Below are 21,630 nucleotides of genomic sequence, written 5' to 3'. Positions count from 1 at the left end.
TATCATTGTTTGTCACCGAGAAGAGCCTGGCTCCATCCTCGTGACACTCACCCTTTAAATATTTATAAACATTAATGAGGTCTCCTCTCATTATATATGATATATAATACCATATATTATATATGATGATATATAAAAATACAAAAACTGGCACTTCAGCAACTGGCCGGCCGAGCTGCTCAGGCTGGTGGCGAGTCTCCCCTGTGCCCTGCGACTGCCTGGCCGGGCAGTACCAGTGCAGTGCAGTGCAGTGCGGGCACGTTCACCCTGCCCTGCTAGGGCAGTCGTCCCGGCTTTTATTCTGAAATGATGACATCAGGCAGCTCTCTCCAGCGGATCCATCCGTGCTGGCTGCGCACTGGCACCTGGCAGCGGTACCTTTGTCTGTACCTCAGATCGGATGCTTCGTCCGAGCGGAATATGTTTTCCAAAATCCTTTTGTCTGCCATCGTCCTTCTGCTTGCTAATTTGCGGCATTTCCTCTGCTCTTTGATGCAATTCATTCCAGGTAAAACGCATAAACAAATACTTCTATCCCACCGTCTCGGAAAGGGGTTTTCTCTTGCTCTTAAGAGCTGCTGCTGACACAGGTCGGTAGAGCAATTTCATTTCTATTGATCAGAAATTAGGAACTAAGCAATTTGAAGCGTTTGTTAGAAGCCGGAAATTCTCTCTTATTTATTGGAGCGTTAAACCGGAGAGTCAAGTGCCTTGCACAGATTCCCTCGGATTACTAAAAGATATTGACGGTTTAGAGTTGGAAAAGCAGCAGGCAGCAAATTCTCTCTGCAAGGGAGCCTGCTGTGAGATGTGTAAGTGGGCTGTGAAAGGAAGAGGGTTGGTCAGAGCAGCGACATTACTGAAGCTTTGGTCGGAACGTACAAGTAAGAAACTACCCCAAGGGATTTTGCCTCACCACCGAACTCTGCAATTTGTGCCATCATTGTACAGCTTGTGTTGACTTTTTTTTTGTCTTTTTTTTTGTCTAAGAGGGTGAAACAACAAAAATCATTACTTAATTCACCAGAGTCTCTGCTTTTTGATGGTGGTGTTTTCCTCCCCTTTAGAATCAAACAGTTGCTTCTGGAATATCCACAGATCTGAAAGGTTCTCAAACCTGTCTTAGTGTCTCACAAGAAGACATCCATGGATAGAAATTTAGGAACACTCCAGGTTTCTTTATCGCTGCACGTGTTACTAAGTTGGTTGAAAACATGTGCCATCAACTACATCTGTGAGAGCAAACACAGAAAATTCAGAGGCAGAGTAATTAATGCAAACTGAATGACCAAATATTATGTCTAGCATTGGGAATGTTATATAAAACTACCTGTGGTGTTAGCATTTTGGGGTACGATAAAGTACTTTTCTGCTGGGAAAAAAGTCTATATACATAAATTTATTGTGTTATTTGCTAGCAGATTGCAACAACTTGTGTAATCTTGTTTACACTGGTGCTCTCTGCTAAATTTTGCACTCCACCTCTTTCATGCTTTGGAACTGAACTGCACAGGAACACAGAGAGCTGTGTTTCTTGTCTTGATTACCTGAGAGACATGAAAACCCTGCACGTTTCCTTGCCTTGTTTTCTGTACGTTTTTGAAAATTATGGATTTTCCCTGACTTTTACTAAGGTCTTCTTGAAAAAGCTTGCTGATACAGAATTTTTTCAATTTAGCTAAAAGGTGAGAATGTTAATCATGAAAAACAAAACCTTCTATTATTTGTTCAGGCATTTGAGTGAAACAGAGATAATAAAAGGAAAAAAGTATGAAAAAAATTTATTCCATCTGATATGTTTCCTGTGATACTGGCAAAATTTTCCTAGCTCACCAGTTGTCCATAGTGTCTTTATAGGATAAGGCCAAGAGCTTGTTTGTGTAAATCAATATTTAAAAAAGAAATTACATTTTCCTCATGTCAGTAAAAAACCACACCTGTAGTGTAGAATCTGTTTCTACAGGTGTCTTTGGGAAAGCAACAGATATTTCATATCCAAGAGTACACACCATTCACAGCTGCTTTCTTCCCTTATCTGTCTTTGCCAAGCCTTTCTCGACTCCTTTCCTCTATTTCTTTTTCACTGTGTTTTCTGTCACTTCTTTTATGATATTCTTTGCCTGTTAGCAAGGAAGTGGGTGGCTGAGCCCCTGACAATGGGAAATCAACAAGCTAGATGGAACAGGGAGTCAAGTACGGGGACTCTCCAGCAGACACAAGGCAAGTGCAACAACTTCAGTTCAAAAATCAATGTGGGACCCTCAGGTGAGCTGAGGGGTTCTACCCTGGTGAAGGCTAGAGTCCGGATGGCAGAAATCAATAGCTACAGCGACTTCAGGTTGAGGGCAGGGGGTGGGGGTGGGGAAAGCTGGTTTGTTTGCCCTGTGGTTCCAATCTATGAATCACAGTGGCCATAATGTAGCCCATATCTTGTGCCAGAGGATTTCCAAATCAGCTGTATGATTATTCTGAATTTGCGTGAGTCCTCAGGGAAAACAGAATTCTAGTTTGACTCTCCCTGCTTGACAAATACCAGCTGCAAGCATTCTGTTTACCAAAGTATGCCCTGAAGTCTGGTCCTTCTGCATGAAGCAGTTAGACAGTGCAGTTACACGTGGAGACCAATGTTGATGGTCCCTGTGCCCTAGATTTGAATGCATAGGTTAAAATCAAAGTGGATTTGCTATATCCAATGCAATTTCAATTTCATGTTTACCAAATAGCTTCTGTGTTTCCTCCATCCACTTATAAGATTGACAAGCAGAGTCAGTGTTTAATATAATTTATATGTTTCTCAACATTAAACGTCAGTCTGTCTTCTGTATGGCAATCTGCAGGGATTTGTGTCTACTTGGGTAGCAGATGTTCTGCTGAGTTAAGCTTTATGACAGGTATTATCTGAAGGTGATACACCTTTCTTACAGTTGCTCCTGAATTGTGTTCAAGTAGGAAGTGTTTGTGTACCATCTGCTCAGTGCATTTCAGAGTAGGTGCAGATAAATGTAACAGTTTCTAGTATTAAACTATGGTTAAATTTGGAGGGTAGGCTTCATTCAGTTTTATTAGTTCATTTAGTAGGGAAGAAGTGTAGGGTTTGCAGCAGTAGTTAGTTTTGGGGTTTTTTAAATACAGCTGTGGTCACTTGCAGATTAGCAACAAAATTACTTCCTTTGTGTTTATTCTGTATTGTACTTTCCCGCATATTTATAGCTGTAGCTTCATATTTGGTTTTAATCAATGCAAGCCTTTCCTGCACTAACAGGGGAACAAGTTGGACTAGGCGCTTCTGGTCTTAGCTGCATGTGCTAATTAGCCTGTGTTGTTTGCTACTGCTGCTGCTGATTAAATCTTGGTAGTTGCACAGATAATTATTACTTTAAAAAAAAAGAAAAGAAAAAAAGAGGCAGGTTGCATAAAATCCCTGCAAAGAATCTGTCTGATCACACCCACCAGCTACCTGTGGGTTGTCCAAATGCTCTATTTCTTTGTAGATGATGGGCACTAAGGAACACCCTGACATCGGAGGCAGTTTACATAGTGCAAGTACAAGACGCTCTGTTTTGTTTTGTGCCAAGTTTAGAGGAGATCATTGCTTAATTTTTGTCCTGAATAGCTTCAGAACAAACTCACCTGAGCAAACATGCTTTTTTTCTTTTTTCTTATCCTTGCACCACTCTTCTCCTCCTGGCTTTTCAAAATTGTCCTAAAATGACTTGTAATGTTTCGGAAAACTTCTGTTTTGACTCACCTGGGTATCATTATTTGATTCCATTTTGCATGCATTACTGTCAGGATCCTCAGCTCGTTTGAGTGGTTCCCAGAAGGAAAGATAGACCATTACCTTGCTATGCTTCTTTCTTTCTCTCTGGTCTGGTAGGGCAGGCTACGAACTTACATTCTTGTATACAGGCTGTTCTCAGTCTAGGTCTTGAAGTGAATTCTAACTAGATGAATTCTAACTAGATCAGATTTCAGGAAGGATTACTAAGGTAATCATGTGAATGGCAAGGTTATCACAGGAGAAGGAAAATGAAAAGAACTTGGCTTGCTTAGCTTAGGAAGTGATATGATTGCTCACTGTAAATAAAACGTGTGGTAAACACAAGAGAGGGAGAACTACCAAAGTCACATTAACAGTGCTGGCAGAACAACAAGGGGTACAAATAGTCCTATGATAATAAAGTCCTTCTATAAATTAAAAGGATTTTTATAATCATCCGGGCAATGAGCAGCCTTCCAAAGAGGAGTAAGTGGCAGGAAGCAGTAACTTTAAAGATAGAGTTCAAGTATATGTATATATAGTACTTTCTGGGACAGCAGTTGGGAGGAGATGACCCATGAGGTATTTTCCAGTCCTGTTCAGGCTCTTTTGTGAGGTTTATCTTTCTAAATTTTCTTATGTAATTATGTTGCTCTCCAGGAAGTCTCTATGTAGTGCCATGCTTTTTTTCTGCTTGGATGCAAAAATGTCTCCTTAAGGACACTTTATTCTAATTTTTAACTTTTTTTCTGCATCTTTTACATCTTTACAAACTTTAGCTTGGCCTACTAAAGCTGCATTTCTGCAAGTACTGATGGCAATACTAAACCTGCGAGGTGTTGGTTGATATGAAAAGCCTCTACTTCCGTATGTCTAAGAAAATACTCTGAAGCACTAGTGTTGGGATCAGATTGAGTGCTTCATGTAGGATTTAATCAGAACTTAATTGAATTTCAAGAGGGAGAGGATGTTGATGGTTTGAGGTTAATTGCTTTAGCCGGGCAGCCTGAATTCTTTATCTAGCTGACTTACCATAGTAGAGATCTAAAGAAGGATTTGAGGATTGGCAAGCCAGAGAACTACATTGAAGAGATCTTGCAATTTACTTTCCTGCATGCCCAACACCCATTCTGTCTGTGGTTGTTTGGAAGAAGTAAGCTTAGAAGAACGCTGTCTGCCAACGCAGTTCCTTTGCAGTTATTCTCCTGTCTGAAATAGCAAGTTTCCTCTGTAGTTGTGTGCACAGGGTTTCAAAGGTAACTTGTGCAGCAACTTCACTTAATCACTTGGATTAAAGAATGTAGGCTAGAAGAAGTAGTGGTGAAAGTGACTAGTATAACCACAACAAATAGCTACATCAAAGAATCAAAATAAAGTTCAGGATCAGTCTGGAGTCTGGTTAGTGTGTGGTCTTGTCCACAGGCTGGGCCTGGTTCAGGAATAGATTTCTGTATGCCATGCTGTCCGTTTTTTATCAGTGTTTCACTTACACCTAAGTCTTCATCAGTTCGAGTTTAGTTCAGGGCTCAATGGGCTCATGGTTAGAGTGGAGCAGTGTTGCTAAGCAACTCCACTGACCTGCGGACAGGAAGCCTGTGATAGATGAGAAGGTGATAGCACTGGGAGGGAAGTCAACAGCCTGTGTACTTTCTGGGTAAATCCACCTCTGCAGCTAAATGGATTGCTAAAACAATCCTTGTGTTGATGAGGCTTTGCAAGCCATGCTACTGGAGCCAATAACTGTGTGCTGTTTGCACACAGCATTCCAATCAGTTCATGCTCGCTTGATGCTTTTGTCCTGTAATTATGCCTAATAAGGGGGATATTGCATTCAAACAAGAAGCTCCATCAGAGACGGTCAGCATTAGGAAAACCATGCATTACCTTTAGCTGCAAAAAACTGCTGCTTCTTACTGTGAGAAACCTTACAGCACAATCTTTCAAGACAGTTTCAGAAACCTTCGGTTGAACCCAGCTCAGATTAAGTCCTAGCCAGAGGTGGCTGAGGCAGCACTGACCATGATTTGACCTGGATATCACTTCTTGTTAAATTGTACGTTGCTGCATTCGAGACTTTATCCATAAGCAGCAGTTAAGCATAAGCACAGTAAGGGTTGCGATGGCATGGTGCAGGGTAGAGGCCATGCACAGCAATCCTTGCATCCAATCTGATAGCACAGAGTTGAAACGAACCATATCTCTAATTACAGTGCTCCAAACCTCAAAGCAGCAGACAGTGCATGTCCCTGTCCTCTGTGTTCAGCTTGCTCTATGCTGCATTGATTTTCCTTTCCTAGGTATGCTTTACTGCAAAGGCTTTTGCAGCCAAGGACTTTACAAACAGTAACAACTATGGCTTTAAAATTAAAGGCCAGACACTAGTGACTGAACAGTAGAAAGACCTTAGAAAGTTTTCAAATGCAGCAAAAGTGAAAAAGCCAGCAGCATATCCTGCTTAAGTATCACAATCTCTTTCTGATGTGTTCTGTGTTCTTCTGCCTTATGTTTGGAAATTCCTTGGGTGATTGTTGGTGAGATTACAAGTCTTGGGGAAATCTCACAGTCTTCTGTCTCTTTAACTCACCCACGATTGTGATACTGAGGTGGAGTTAGAGCGTGTTTCAGAAAGCAGTTTTTCTATCTGAGGTGTGCCCAACTCTGCCTTGCTCTTGGCAACGTTTTCTTACAAAGGCAACAAGCACTGCTTTACAAAGTGCCCAATTACATCCTTCTGCTTGTGGCTTCAGTCTGCAGCAGTCAGACTAGCTCCTTTCTGTCACTTTCTTCAGCAACCTGCTTGTTATAAATTACAAGGAGATTATTTTTAGGGCTCCCTCTCGACATTACTGTGTGTGTCATCTCAACTTGGGTCAGATTTCTTTTTGCATCCCCATTGGTTCTTATAATAAATATGTTTCTTGCTCTCAGTTATTTATTGAAATAAATTCCAACTATAAGCTTCTTTAATTAAAAGTTCTTTCCTATAATCACATATTTTGATGGCAGAGCAGGTGTCTCTAATGGATTAACTACAGTAGAGTTAAATCCACTGGATTTTCAGCTCCCTGTGGATGTGTGGGGTATCATGGGAACACAGCTTTAGTTCGAATATCCACTACAGCTTGGCTGCTTGCACAGTGCTGAATGCTATTCTCTTAGACATCCAAACTGAAGCTCTAGCAGTTGTCTGTTTATTCCAGTGAAAATCTTAGTTACCTGCTTTTTGTTCTCGCTGCTTTCTTCGCAGGCTTAAAGAACTCCCTGCCTAGCCCATCAAAAGAGCCTATCACCTTCCACAGTCCCAAGGGTTTGCAATGCATTGCACGCTTAATTCAGACAGTAGAGGAGACCCCGCAGCCCATCCCAGCAAAGATCAAAGGACATATTCCCAAATGGATTAATGGCAGTCTTCTGAGGAATGGTCCTGGGAAGTTCGAGTTTGGTGAGGACACGTAAGTCCAGGTTTGATGAGTCTGTCTAATGATTCTGGCCTGAGCTGTGGCTAAACCTAAAGAGGATTCCCCTGAATGTCTCATCGCAGTTTGGAACATCTTCTAGTTTCTTTTTAAGTAAGGCAAGGAAGAAATGCTTACGTTACCACTCTTTTAAGAACAGTTGCTCCGTCATGTGGAAACTCACAGTGGGCACTCTGAAAATAGGAGTGTGGTTAACTTATTAAGGTTGGAGAAGCCGAGTCACAGAGAGGCTGTGACCTACTCAGAATGATATAATAAGGAAGCAGAGCCAGGGATTAAAACATCCACGCTCCTAGTCCTTTGTCATTAACAAAAGTCCATCCCATGAGCACTCTGAAATCCAGGGCAGGATTTGTACCGTTGATTGCACTAAACTGTGCAAGTTGCTTTAGAAGCAAATCCATCTCATTTTACAAATAACATATTAAAATATTTCAAGAAGGCAACTACTGTGTTTGGCTTGGAATATGCCATTCTAGCTAATTGACAAACCTAGCTCTTCCTCCAAGAAAGCTGATGGCAGCAACTGGCCAAAGGTGACAATTTTATCATATTTCTGGAGACAGACCGTAAGGTTTTTCGGAGAGAATACCATCCTGCAAACCACTGAGAGATAAAGGCTTGTTCTTTTGCAGTTGAGCTTTCAGTAATAATTTCTATTCTTGTTGTGCAGTAAAGCATAATTTCTGTGCCTTGTGCAGAAGTCTGCAAAGTGATTGGTTTGCCAGTGTATATTATTTCCTCCAAAAGCTTATACTCAGCATTTTCAGAAGTCCTTGAGATCCAATTTCAAAAGTAATATAGGGAGCTCAAATCTCACTAAAAGCCAATGTCTAACTTCAGGTCCTACAGCTGCCAATACACCTGATTCGTTTCACTCAGTTCAGATGTTTTCCCAGACTCATCACAAGGCTATACATGTTAAAGTGCTCATGGGATCTAGGCACTAGCTTTTTACAGACAATAATAAACCTACAGGCAAGAAGAAGCAGTATAGGAGAACATCATATAGTGTCTAAATCTTGTTCTCTTATTTATCTCTTCTTGAAGATTTAACCATTGGTTTGATGGCATGGCCCTGTTGCATCAGTTCCAGTTGGAGAATGGCACAGTGACATACCGGAGCAAGTTTCTGCAGAGCAGTTCCTACCTGAATAACAGCCAGCACAACCGCATCGTGGCCTCGGAATTTGGGACGCTGGCAATGCCAGACCCATGCAAGAGTGTCTTTGGGCGCTTCCTGTCACGCTTTGAGATGCCACGTAAGAGGATTTTTAAGAAATAAGAAATGTTCTGAGATATTCCTGGCGACCTTGTGGTTAGGTTTAAGGGGAGATGTGAGGAAGTCTGGTAGGCCTATTCAAAGCCATGTTTTTATTAGGAGATGTTCCCTGAGAACAACGAGAAGAAAAAAAAAAATGGAGGTTGGTGTTAGACTCAGATGGGAGAGGCACATTCAGTTTAATGTTTGTGCCACTTCAGCTCCCTCATTTCCAAATTTCCAACAGAAATCTTTCCCCAAAGAACACCCTGTGCAGTCCTGATAAATGAGCGTTACAATCTGCCGTTCTACCTGAGACACAGCTTTGCCCTTAAAACACCCTGCCTTGCTAAGCTTGTAGGGTAAGTGGGCTAATCCTTCCCTTCCTGTACTAAGGTGCAGGAGATGATATGAGTAGAGTGAGAGACGATATTGCACAGGAAATGAAGTACCATTACCTCTAGGATTCTCTGTATGTCAGGAAAGAAAGAGACTTAAATGCAGGCAAAGTACTTTGCACTAAAACCAGAACCGACCTCAAGTTTGCAGCTTGTTGCTCATGTGTGTGACCATCTTCTGCTTCTTATCTTTCCTGAGGAGAAGGATCCTCTCCTGCCATGTCGTGTGTTCTCTTCAAAGGTGCTCATACCTTCCCTTACTGGAGCTCCCCAGCTCCCCACCCCAGCTGTCTCAATTTCAGAACTATCGACATCTCCCATCTTTCTTTCCAAGCTTCAGCAGGTTGCTTCTGCACACCCTTACCTCTTTACCCACCTGTAGGCTATTCCTCACTACAAGGCCTGTCCTCCGGGCTTTTCCTCTACCAACTTCAGGCCCTGTGTTCACCACACACAGTGTTCAACTGGGGGAATCCCTTTTTCCTCAGCTCTTCTCAGCGACCTGGTTAGTGAGTCTCAGCTCCCATAGGAGCAGCAAGAACAGCTCTGGCTGTTGTGTTCATGTAGCTCTCAAAGGGTGTCTCCCTGACTTGATTTTTAAAGAGAGAAAGAACAGGGCAGAAGCAGCAGCATTCCCTGTCCAAGCCCTGTCACACAAATAGAGACCCTGCCCTCCCCTCAGCCCAAGTTATAGCTTCGAGTCTTGCCTATGGAGGAAAGGGAGAGGAAAAGAAAGAAATAAGAGGTCAGAAACAAAGGGCATATGGAAGTCTGAAGGTTATCTTGGCTTCACTGTGGTGATTTCCACAAGAACCAGTCCTTGTCCTTTTATCCTGAACTCACCTGTACAGACAGTTTCCTGAGTGCCTTGTAGATTAGTGAGATATTTCTAAGCAACCACAGAGATTAGTGTCATTGTAAATGGGTTTATTTCTTTAAACACGCCTAACTTGCTATAATGTGACATGAGCTTAAACAGAGCTATGTACAACTCCAGGATTTCGTTTCAGAACCAAGTGACAATGCCAGTGTGAACTACGTTTTGTATAAAGGAGACTATTATGTCAGCAATGAGAACATCTTCATGTACAAAGTGGACCCGGAAACACTTGAAACGAAGGAAAAGGTGTGGACAGGTGGGATAAAGGTGGTTAGCTTACGGTACAGGAGAATTGCTCCTTGCTTTTTATAAGACCAGCAAAGAGGAACCCAGATTCCAGAAGAAATGATGTGTGCGGCTCTGAGTCATACCCATAAGCATCTATTCACAGTGTATTTGAGTCCCTTAAAAATCTACTTAGCAATAATGCGGCTCACATGAGTGAAGATTCAGTCACTGCCCACTGTAGCAAGCAAGAGGAGAGACAGATAAAGACTCATTTCCGTTGGGGTACAGCTGGCATTCTTCCTGCGCACTCACTACTTGTCTGGACTTGTCTGTACTTACCAGTGTGTGAAGAATAAAAGTGCACACAGGAAGAAGTTAACATCACTGATCTCAGATCTGTATTCTTGCCCTGTCTCATCATTCTTCCCATCTGTTCCTTTCATCTCCTTTTTACATCCTCAGCTTTAAACATTTCAAAATGGCCTTTCAAAGTCTTGACTGAAATCTCCGTTGCAAATGGTGGTGAAGTCACTGAAAAGTCAAGTCGAAGTTCAGCTGCCACTTTATTTTCTCCCATGCTAGCAAATAAGCAAAAAGTCAGAGTAAGTCATTCGATATGTTCTGTGCATTGTCTCACAGGAGTGTGGTTGTATTTGAGGAAAGAATACGACTTATGAAATAATAGCATAAGCTGTACGTCCTCCTGTCTGCAACCTCAGAGGCCATTTGTGTTTTTGCTGGGCTGGACAAGTGTGAGAAGGACTGACGAAGGATTCTGCCATTCCAGAGTCATTCCGTGGTAACATACAGGCACAGTAGTTGATACTATTTAACACCACAAAATACCGGGCTCTGCACACCCTCAGATCTTGAAGGAGGCATTCCAAGACTCTCTCCCTCCCTACAGGATCAGTTGTGAGTCATGAAGAAACTCTCTTTACAAAGTATAGCATGCTACTCATTTGATGATTTGCTGTTTTGTCTTTTTCGTAAACCATAACGCAGTGGTGACAAGATGTGTGAGTATTTTTAGTTTGAATGTTCAGCTCTGTTGAGCCATCTTGTCAGTAAAAAAAGTTCCCCTTAAGCTGCTTTTTAGATGCAGACTGGTATTTTTTGGCTAAGTGAAGAAATGGAAGGGATGGTTTCAAACTCCCAATTTGAGATGCCTTAAAAGGCCATGGTTTTCTAAGCTTTCAGTGGTGTGGCTCTCTTTTCTGCTGGGGCTTTCCAAAGGGTATTATGTTGGACACGAAAGCCATTTTTTTTAACTTTTGGAAAAGTAGCATATCTCCCATGCTTTAATGTTTCAATGCATGGGTTGATCTTCCTCCAACTTTTCCTTCAGATTTTCTTCCCATCACATCCCCTCCACTGTCTCAGCCCAAACCACAGCCTAACCCAGGAAATAGGAACATATGTCCACAGTACTCACAACTGTACCTTTGCCCTAACCATTCTTTCTCCCTGTAGACAGTGGAGCCAAACTATTTTCTCTGTGAGGAGAGTAAGTACTGACTGTCAATTAGCTACAGGTGCTTACAGAAAGCGTGATGATTTTTTGGGGCAGTGACTGTCTCTTCATTCATGTCTGTCTGTGGTTATTACATGAGATCCTAGCTTAAATACACATATGGGCAGTATTGCCACAGTTTGGGCACTTCCTGCCATTAGTAATGTTCATGTCTCCCAGAGAAATGACTAGTGCTATTAGTCCCATGTTACTGGTAGGACTAACACAGAGAGAAGAAACATTGTTAATTTTTGAGGATTTCAGGAAGACTGCTGGCAAAATGAAGGCTTCAGCTCAAATCCTACATTAATGCAGTGATCATCAAGCTATTCTTCCTCAGACTTTCATGAAGTCAACATTTAGAAAGTCTGTGTCTTGTTACAGAGCAACAAGAAGCTTCTATACTGACCGAAAATCTTTGGCATTTGCAGGTAGACTGGAGCAAATTTGTTGCAGTGAATGGGGCCACTGCTCATCCTCATTATGAGTCTGACGGGACAACGTACAACATGGGCAATTCCTATGGGAAGCATGGTAAGACTGAGCATGACCAGGCCTGGCTTTTGGGCAGGGTGTACAGGTTGCTGCTTGCTGCTGCTTCAAGGAGCAGTTGTTGAAGAAACTTCAGTGTCTAAAGAGACCTTGAAATTGTGGTTTCTCTTTGTGAAAAATGCTGGCAAACCAGATTACTTCTTAATCCAGGGTGTCAGTCTGTTCCATAAAAATGGCTTATCTCAGCAATTAGTTTCAGATGCTTCTGACTTTGGGCCTCTGAATATTGAGCAGATTTCCCTCTTCTTCTCCTCAGCTTTGATAGAAAACGGGAAAATTATTTATAAAGTCCAGTGCTGAAGCTTTATCTGAAGAACGCTGACAATTAGCCACATGTTTTCCGTTTACAATAATTGGCTTTTGGTAAGGACCATAAAGGTTTATACAGGAAAGAAGGCAGATTTTATTACAGTGACCTAGCTATTTTACAGCAAAGCTGAATTTTCTGGGATATGTTTCTTCTTCCCCAAACTATGAGCATTATATCTAGTTGGGATATATGCTCAGAACTAGCATTCACCATTATTTACAAGAAAGCCTTCTTTTTCGGGTGCCTGAGGCCTATGAAAACAGCCAATGCCCTTTATTATGATACCTCAGGCTGGTTCCAGTTCACTGAACAGTTACCCAGTTTTAAGCACTTTTCATTCTTGCTGTTTTCATTTCCTTTTGGCTTTAGTTATATCTAGCTTTGCAGCCCATGCTGTCTCCAGCTGGAGAGACCAAGCTACAGATTATTATTCAAATGTGCCATTCTTTCCTGCCCATATGCTCAGAAATAAACATCAGTCATCAAGGCTCAAAGTTTTCATTTCCTTTGATACACAAGCTGTGAACTTGGTTTTCTTCCTGATCCTGTTGTTACAGGATGCTTTAAGTTAGCACAAGGAGTGCATTGCAAACAGTACAACTAGATAGCAGTCTACCAGACTGAGAAGATCTTTCTACTTCCTTTCAAGCTTGTTGTTTTGCTAGGTTGCTGTGTTGATTGTTTCTTTGACTAGATAACTGGCTTTTTGTTTTCGTCTCAGTTTAGCTATGACTGTGGTTCCTAGTATTCTAGGGAAACAGAAAGGAACAGAGCCTGACTTAGGTTTCATCAATGTGGACAGTCTCATATCTCAGTGGTCTTGAACACCCTTTCTCCTTTCCAGGGTCTAGGTATAATATAATTCAGGTCCCTCCACAAAAGTCAAACTGTAGTGACACATTAGAGGGAGCGAAAGTGCTGTGCTCCATTACTCCAGTGGATAAGATGAAGCCCTCCTACTATCACAGCTTTGGTAAGAATGCTCTCTATCTCAAACTCTGTGGATATAGCCTACTGTGAGGCAGAAAGGGCTCTTCACTGCCCTCTGCCCCTAAGATTTTTTCATTGTCTCATTTGCCCAAGGGATGGTATCTCCTTCCTTCTCTTTTCAGGAATGAGTGAAAACTACATCATTTTTATTGAGCAACCCATCAAGCTGAATCTGTTGCAGATTATCACTTCCAAGCTCCGTGGGAAAGCCATTTCTGAAGGGATAAGCTGGGAGCCTCAGTACAATACTTACTTCCACGTGGTGAACAAGCACACTGGGGAGGTAGGTGGATCTTTGGCTTTTCCAGCAGCTGTGCAGCTATAGCTGGAATCTTAGATCCCCAAGAGAAGAGTGCTGGGTAGCAGCTACAGATAGCTGTATGACTCAGTCCAGAAGTTACTGCAATATAAGCTTCGTAAGTGTGGCTGTACGTTTATTAGAAATGGGATTATTTCACGCATTTTCTTCTCTATCGATTAATTAATTCGCCAGCTCTAAAAGAACAGGCAGTAATAAGCAGTTTGAGGATCCTGGGAGTGCAGCACAGGGACTGAAATGCAGTTCCCAAGTACTACGGAGTATAGAAGGGTTAGTCATAGCCTGGGAATGGTGCTATAGGGATGGAGTCATGACGGCAAGGGGTGTATCCTGGGCTGCTTTACATTTTGGCTTTTCTTCAGCTAGTTTTGCCTACTTAGTGGCTTAAAGCAGCTATTCTGTAGTAACGCAAGGGTACAAGACAAGGAATGAGTGGGGAATGAAATGAGGGAGGGAAGAGAAAACTCTTTGAGGTGTGACTAGGATCTTTAGAGAGGAAGCTTAGACTCTCTTACGGTCACTGTAGGTGCTTCCCGGACAGTGGTACAGTAAGCCCTTTGTTACTTTCCATCAAATCAATGCCTTTGAAGATCATGGCTGTGTGGTCCTTGATATGTGCTGCCAGGATGATGGAACAAGTCTGGCTACTTACAAACTTCAGAATCTGCGGAAGAGTGGGGAAGGTCTAGATCAGGTAAGATCTCTGTATTTGTCTTGCGTGGTATCTGATGGGGCCCTGTGTTGTCTGAGTTACTGTTCTGAAGCAAGGTTCAGGTTAGTAGAATGAAGAACACTGGGGGGGACCACAAGACAGAGCATGTGAACTGGGGAAAGGAACCACAACTATATGGAAGAACTGAAATTATGATCTATTGATATATTGGTGTTTTTCTTTCTTTTTAATCTCTTAGCAGATAATCTCCATGGAACACTTCAGTGAAAACTTTAAAAACTGGTGTCTGACACAGATCTCCATAAGCATAAACCTGTCAGAATGTACTTCTATTTTAAAATCTCATTTTTAATTACATCCATTTTCCATATCCATGTGTAATAAAATTTCCCCCAAGAAAGTACGCAAAATAAGTTTTTGTTTGACTTTTAAAAGGCAAAAGAGAAAGAAATCCTATTTTTTAAAGGCATTACTTCAGAAAACCCAGCTTTTTATTATGTAAATTACAGAAACCTTGCATTGTTTCTCACATTCACCTTGCAACTCATTTATGTACTCATAAATCTCTTGTTGTGTCCAGCTCTGTCAAAAGCGCCATTTAAAGCCATGTAAGAAGCATAATTTTGCATAGGCCATACGCTGGAAAAGTGGGGGTGCTTTCGGTTTCGTGTGCTGCAGGTGTTTTTATTGAAAACCCACCGTATTGTGGGTGAAGGGCAGGCTTTCTACAACATGTTCAGACAAATCTGGGCTTCCGCTGTCTATCTTCTGAGATGACTCGAAGTGAGTCAGTTCTGCTCTGAAAAATGTACAGTTGTGTCCCCATAAAGTCGTTTTGTTCTGTTTTCCTTAAAGTCTTTTTTGTTTGTTTTGTGTTTTTTTTAAAGATGTGGTGAACATTATTTCAAGTACGATATAGTGTTAATACAACCATTTGCTTTGCAACTTAATTCTGCTTTTTGTTCAGGCTCCTCCGAGCACAAAAGAGCTACAATTTGATATGTCTGAAGGTGTCCTTATGTTAACATGCGTTTCCAACACTCATGTTCTTTAACTGACAAGTAGCAGAGCCACTAAACTGTGTGTTCAAGTCATTTCAGGACAGAATCTTAAAGTTATGTTTCACTGAAAGTCTAAGGCATGCCTGAGCATGGTTTATCTATTTTCCCCAAATCCTGCTTGATGCTGTTTCTTGCTGACTAAACCATATTTTGTCAGGCAGAATTCTTCAACCAATCAGTTTGCTGTGGCTACAGAAAACATAAACTCTTTGAAAATAGCGTTTCAAGATTAACACATACAATTAAAGTGAAGTTTCATGTTGAGCTGGTGAGTCACAGATTGAAGTAAATGAAAAACGCCAAAACAAGGTCCTTGCCACCTATTTTATTTAGAAGGCTTAGTGTTTGAAAGTATTACGGGCTCCTAATTTCAGAGAGCCAACGCCTGCACTTTAAGATGAACAGCAAGCAGTATGGTCTGTGTTTTGTATTGTGCTGTCACAAAGATCTGAGATGGTCTGCCATCAAGCAGATTTTCCTTCTGAAACTTGGTTCCCACATGCAGCTTACATACTTGTGGAGTTCTTCCATGCATGGTTCATATTATTTTAAATAATGTGGAAGTTTCTCAGTGCTTTATTCAGCCTCAGGCTTCCAAAATGGGACTGCCACAAATCACCAACAGGACTGTAGAACGTAGGTTTATGGCAGGGGTACACCCTCTGCTTGTTCAGTGCTGTGGAGGTCCCATTTTCTGTAATCAGCTCATGATCTTGATTGGGCAAGAAGGGCCCAAGTCACACAGTCAGTGGGGCATATATAGACAGGCTCAAAAAAGGATCAATGTAAGTCTGTTCTAACTGAATAAAATAAGGTGCAGCATATGTCCCAGTGCTGAATTTGGAGGATAACTGAGAGATTTGCATACTCAATGTTAATTACTGTGAAAGCAATGCTCACCTATTTAATTGGTGGTCTTTTTATTTTCTACTGTAAAGTACTGGAACAAGCAGAGCTCTTACCAGAACTTGGTAAAACACATAATAGAAAGATTTCAGGAGTGGAAGGAACGTCTAACTCTTCCGAATTGTGCTGAAAAAGGGCACTTAGCCTGAAATGCCCCTCTCCTCTCTCCATCGCCATAACTTTCTGTCTCTGTTACAGGTTTATGACTCAATATCCCGAGCTTTCCCTCGGCGGTTTGTTCTCCCACTGAATGTCAATTCAGACACACCTGTGGGGAAGAATCTGAACCCACTGTCTTATACTTTGGCAAGGGCTGTGAAAGATGCAGATGGCAAGGTATGTATTAAAGACTTAAATAATTGCATTTATGGCTGTGGTGAGATTGCCTGCAACAGTTTTCGCTCTGTGCTATTACATTCTCAGATCTTGTCCACCAAGCAAGCAAGCGAGGTTTGGTCATTATTAAGATGGGACTCATTGTTTTACTACAGACTACCACATTGCCTTAAATGAGAGAGCAAAGACAGACTGTGACCTACCAAAAATGCACAAGTGGATTATGACCTTTTATGATAATTGGCCAAACCTCAGCTTCTCCATTGCCAAAAATCCCCCACGCTTTCACCTGGGTACAGAACTGCTCTTTCCTTCCAGCTCTGAACAGCCCTACAGAGTGGCGTTCAGCGGTATAGAACATGTGTTGTCCACTATGAGTGGGGTCATGCCTGTATGTACTTTGTACATCAGATTGCTGAGTGCTGGACCTGGGATTTTTCTGAGCTCGGAGAGCAGGAATACAGGGACTTGCTCCTGTTTTTGACATCAGACTGATCCTTGAAGTTTTCAAGATCTGTGGTGATGAGTCAGTTCTTTGGGTGAAACAGATAAGAGAGACAGAATTGGTGCTTCCAGCTGCCTTATCAGGCTTATCTTTAAACATTTCTTCTCCACAATGGTTATGCAGTGAGTTGGTGAGACCAGTCAGGTCTTCTGCCCAGGCAAAGCTAAACTGACACTCCTGTAATGCGTAATTCTTCTAGATCCGGTGCACACATGAAAATCTCCATCCTGAAGACTTTGAAAAGGTTGGGGGCTTGGAGTTCCCCCAGATCAACTACTCTCAGTACAATGGTAGGCGGTACCGTTACTTCTATGGATGTGGTTTTCGGCATTTGGTTGGAGATTCCTTGATCAAGGTTGATGTGAAGACCAAGAATTTCAAGGTGAGGTGAAGTGGGATTATATTTTCTCAGCAATAGGAGTCTGTTGTGGCTGCCAAGAACCAGCTTAGGTTCAAGCTCATGGAGGATACTTATGATTTGGGCAAGAAACAAGGTCTAGGCTATTTCCAACTGCAAACACAAGATGTGTTTTTCCTGAGTCTCCCTAAAGCAAAGAGTAATGGTCTCCAAAGTGTTAAATGCTTTTTAATCGGATACTTTTCTGATCTACATAAAGAGACACCCATTTTAACTGTTCTGCTTCAGATACTAATTTTGCACTAAGAGTGCCCTCCTTCAGCACAGCTTTGGGGTGCTATTGCTCTGCCTGCAATAGGAGCAGCAGCTATGCCCTCAGGTGGCAATAGTGATCTCTGCTGGCATGGCACTTCCGTCTCCATAATGCCTGGGCACAACATGTGCTGTGCTAGGATGCTGTGAAGGTAGTGCTGGCTAGGATGGCAGTGGTCTCTGAGCTTGTAGCTTATACCTGTGCCAGTGCAAGCGGTTGGATGAAATGAGCGATAGGAATCTTCTTTGCTGCCTCTTTGTATGATGTCTGGCACAATGAGCATGCTGTCGTAACACTGGCACCATTATACTCCTGGAGTCATCAAAAGAATTCATTAAAAAGTTGATCTATATGTTCCTTGGAGCACAGAGTATGCCTGGGGAGCTCTGTGGGGAGCACTCCAGTTTGCAACTCTGCTAACTGTAGTAGACAAGTACTAACAAAAAAACACATCCATATGTTACTGTGCTTACTAGATTTGGCAAGAGGATGAATCCTACCCATCAGAGCCTGTGTTTGTGCCGATGCCTAATGCCATGGTAGAAGACAGTGGAGTCATCTTGTCTGTTGTGGTCTCCCCCAATGAGGTAACTGACTGCTACTAGTTCATCAAAGTCACATAGTATTACATATACCTTCTGAACCACAAAACTCAATTTGATGCTCTCTGGCAGATAGTTCTAGCACTGTGCTCCCCAGGGCGTGTGCCTCTGCAACTGCCAAGCACAGCCAGGCAAACTTCAACTGGGAGCGTACCTTGGAAAGTCACTGTTTCTTGAGTGGCATCCCTGGCTATCAGTGCTCGCAGCCAACTGTCTTACAGGCTTAGTCTGTATGGTCTGGTTGTACATTTGGGCTCTCCTTGTGGGTGACAGAGGTAGTGAGTTGAACACTGGAATGAAGTTCAGCCTGGGCATTCATTCTGGCCTTCTTTTCATCCTGCAGAACCGAAGTGCTTTTCTGCTTGTCTTGGATGCAGAGACCTTCAGAGAATTGGGGCGAGCAGAAGTCGCAGTGCAAATGCCTTATGGATTCCACGGCATCTTTACTTCCCAGTGACCTGAAGACCTTGTTACCTCCTGTAACTCAGGGCCAGGTCAGCCTCAGAAAAAAACCTCTGCTTCTTTTACCACCCACCCTTGCATTATGTCCTGGATGAAGGAACTGCTTTTTCTCTATCATAACATCTGAGTTACTGCTGTATTTCTAAAAACATACAGCAAAGAGTCTGAGGAAGGCAGAAGCCCCTTCACTCAAACAGCCCACTGCTTTATCTTAATTTTCTGACTATTTTGATAGATTAGAGAGCAGCAGCTCACAAAGGCTGCCACGCTTAAGGCTTGCAAGGGAGAAAATGGAAACTAAGGTGACCGCTACCTTCCATCGGTACCAATGCATTCTGAATGGAAGAAAGTATTAGTGCTTAGGACAGTGACTTTGGCTGAACTGTGTAAAGCAGAAGAGAGGGGTAAAACCAACTAGTAACATGTAAGTCCAATGAAGGGATGTAATGTCACCCCCACTGCATAAAGATTGCCTTCAGTGAACCACAGAAAGTAGATGCAAACACTCATACAAGCCGTACTTGTGCTTTTCTCTGTATGCTAATGGTGCCCTGAAATAAAACTTTGTGAAGTTTCTTCCTTTCTTCCCGTGCCCTCACCAGACCCATGGCCAACTTTGTGCTGTGCCACAGGAGGCAACAGCTGCAACCCTCACACACACCATATTGTGTTACATGGTCTTGTAGGCATGCATGACACATCTCCGCCATCCTCCTGCTTAAACAGTGTAGCTGGATTCCTGCCTTCCTCCTAATTCAATCAGTATGAAACATGTAGACCTCCATTGTGGTTTTAATATCCCTTTGCTTTTAAATTGAGCAGATCAAACTCCAACACTCTCTCACGTTCTTGCTTCCTTATCCAGGTTCCTACTGTTCTTGAACTCCGAGAGGCAGGTGGATAGGTGTGTTGACCGAAGCCTGCTATAGCAGTTCACTTGCAGGCTCTGCCTTTAAGGACACTCTGAAAATTCAGGGCTTCCAGGAGAATGGATTGCCCTTCTGGCTTAAGGACTTTTCATATTGCTTCAATGTGAGAAGCCTGGAGAATGTTTTGAATATCCTTCTTGAGCAAAAATGAGCCCTTGTGCCCTAGGGTTTGAAGGAAAGCCCTTCAAACTTGCTTAGCTTTTTTCTTCTTTTTCTTTTTTGGACTCCTGATGTTCTTGAGGCCAGCCTCCATAGAACAGAACCAAATCGGAGCAGACTCACTCTACCGAAACAACCCAGCTTTATCTCCTCTCTGCCCTTTCTTCACCTTCCGTAGAGGTCTTGGGAAAAGGCAAGGGAGAGAAACAAGGATTGTACACCAGGGCTGCAGCACTGTGAGAAGGCAGATGGAGCCAAAGCTGTTCTCACAAAGCTACTAGATGGCAAATGCCTCCTGCAGCCACTGCTCCAGCCCTGCCAACTGGCTGCCTCCTCTGCTGCAGCCAGGCCCCAGTCTGTAACTTGCCCCAGTCTGAGCTGTGTTGATAAAGCATGCAATCCTAGCCCCTGTACTGCACTACCTTAAGAGGTTGGGTTTTTTTTCCTGTTACACAGAACTCACAGATCCTGCCTAGAGGCTTGGTGTTTTTCCAGTCTGCTAAGCTGACAGATACACTTCTATCCCTGGGGCACCAAGAATTTTCAGGAATTAAGGGAATACGCCAATACAGTTAATCTCATACAAACCTTTGCAGCACTGAGAAATCCAGGTTCCACCCCCTCTCCCAAAGCTTTCTGAAAATGGCCACACTTTATGGATTTCTCTGCTTGAACTCCATGAATATCATTAGCAGAGTGCACTCCTTCACATCTGTCAGGTTTGTAACCAGCCCAGAGGTTAAATTAGTTTGCCAGGATAGAAAGGTAATCATCAGGCCTTGCAGCCCCTACACGTGACTGGTGCAGGGGAGGTCTGCTGTGTACATTTATCTAAACCATCTCAAATCAGGCATATAACCAGGGAGTGGGGGTGTTCTAAAAGATTTAACAATAGCTCCTTAGATACTGCAGTGCTGTGGAGTGGATAGATCTTGGTTATTGCAGGTGTACAGGAATTAGGTCCATGGAGTTTTGTCAGTCCCTTCAGGTGAGTATTGCTTTGTGAACTGCTTCTCTTTGGATTGCTGTGTAAACACCTCACAACCTCATTCAGAGCCTGTGAGCTTTCCTTTGGCAGGCCCACTCCTGTGTGCTGATGTATTTATAAACACGCTTCTTGCAACTGTCATAAGAAAGCAATTCAAACTGTTGGCCTGCAGGCCAAATCATTGCTAGCATTACATCTTCAGGACCAAAGAGAGGATGAAACACCTCCCTGAAAGTGTTCAAGGCCAGGTTGGATGGGACTTCGAGCAATCAGATCTAGTGGGAGGTGTCTCTGCCCATGGCAGGGGGGTTGGATTGGATAATCTTTAAGGTCCTTTCCAACCCAAACCATTCTATGATTCTATGACCTTGGAAGAGGAACATCCATGAAAAGACAGAAGGCAGGATGTACAAATTTCAGGTGTCTGATCTGGTTCTGCAATAAGCACCAGTCCCACCTGGTAGAAAGCTCCTCTGTGGTTTGAGCTTGTATTGTTTCACTGATACACTTTTTTTTGGCGCACATCTCAAGTCATTCTGTTCCTGGGCCTCGCATCCAGCAGTCCAGCAGCCTATATAGTGCAAATGAGGAATGAGGAACTTCGATGTAGTCCAAGATAGCTTTTGTGTATGTTCTCTAAAGCAGAATTTG

General features: G+C 42.6%; 1 protein-coding gene across 1 annotated transcript; it reads left to right on the top strand.

The window, feature by feature from the left end:
* Positions 1 to 409: 409 nt before the first annotated feature.
* Positions 410 to 18,898, top strand: BCO2 (beta-carotene oxygenase 2). Its single transcript, XM_010183780.1, has 12 exons — positions 410 to 508; positions 7,008 to 7,212; positions 8,287 to 8,498; positions 9,906 to 10,021; positions 11,948 to 12,050; positions 13,223 to 13,351; positions 13,491 to 13,651; positions 14,214 to 14,381; positions 16,526 to 16,663; positions 17,368 to 17,550; positions 18,316 to 18,426; positions 18,785 to 18,898. Exons 1-12 carry the CDS (start codon positions 421 to 423, stop codon positions 18,896 to 18,898), a joined length of 1,728 nt encoding a protein of 575 aa, XP_010182082.1. The 5' UTR covers positions 410 to 420.
* Positions 18,899 to 21,630: the final 2,732 nt, after the last annotated feature.

This window comes from Mesitornis unicolor, unplaced genomic scaffold (assembly GCF_000695765.1).
Source record: "Mesitornis unicolor isolate BGI_N332 unplaced genomic scaffold, ASM69576v1 scaffold26524, whole genome shotgun sequence".
NCBI lineage: Eukaryota > Metazoa > Chordata > Aves > Mesitornithiformes > Mesitornithidae > Mesitornis > Mesitornis unicolor.
Note: the sequence above shows the minus strand (reverse complement) of the source record. Positions and strands in the feature narration are given on the sequence as shown.

Excerpts from the sequence above, each read along its gene's own strand:
- BCO2 (XM_010183780.1), top strand. The coding sequence starts at position 421 with ATGTTTTCCAAAATCCTTTTGTCTGCCATCGTCCTTCTGCTTGCTAAT. Across the intron at positions 13,352-13,490 it reads CTCCTACTATCACAGCTTTG|GAATGAGTGAAAACTACATC; the intron begins GTAAGAATGCTC and ends TTCTCTTTTCAG. Across the intron at positions 18,427-18,784 it reads TTGTGGTCTCCCCCAATGAG|AACCGAAGTGCTTTTCTGCT; the intron begins GTAACTGACTGC and ends TTCATCCTGCAG.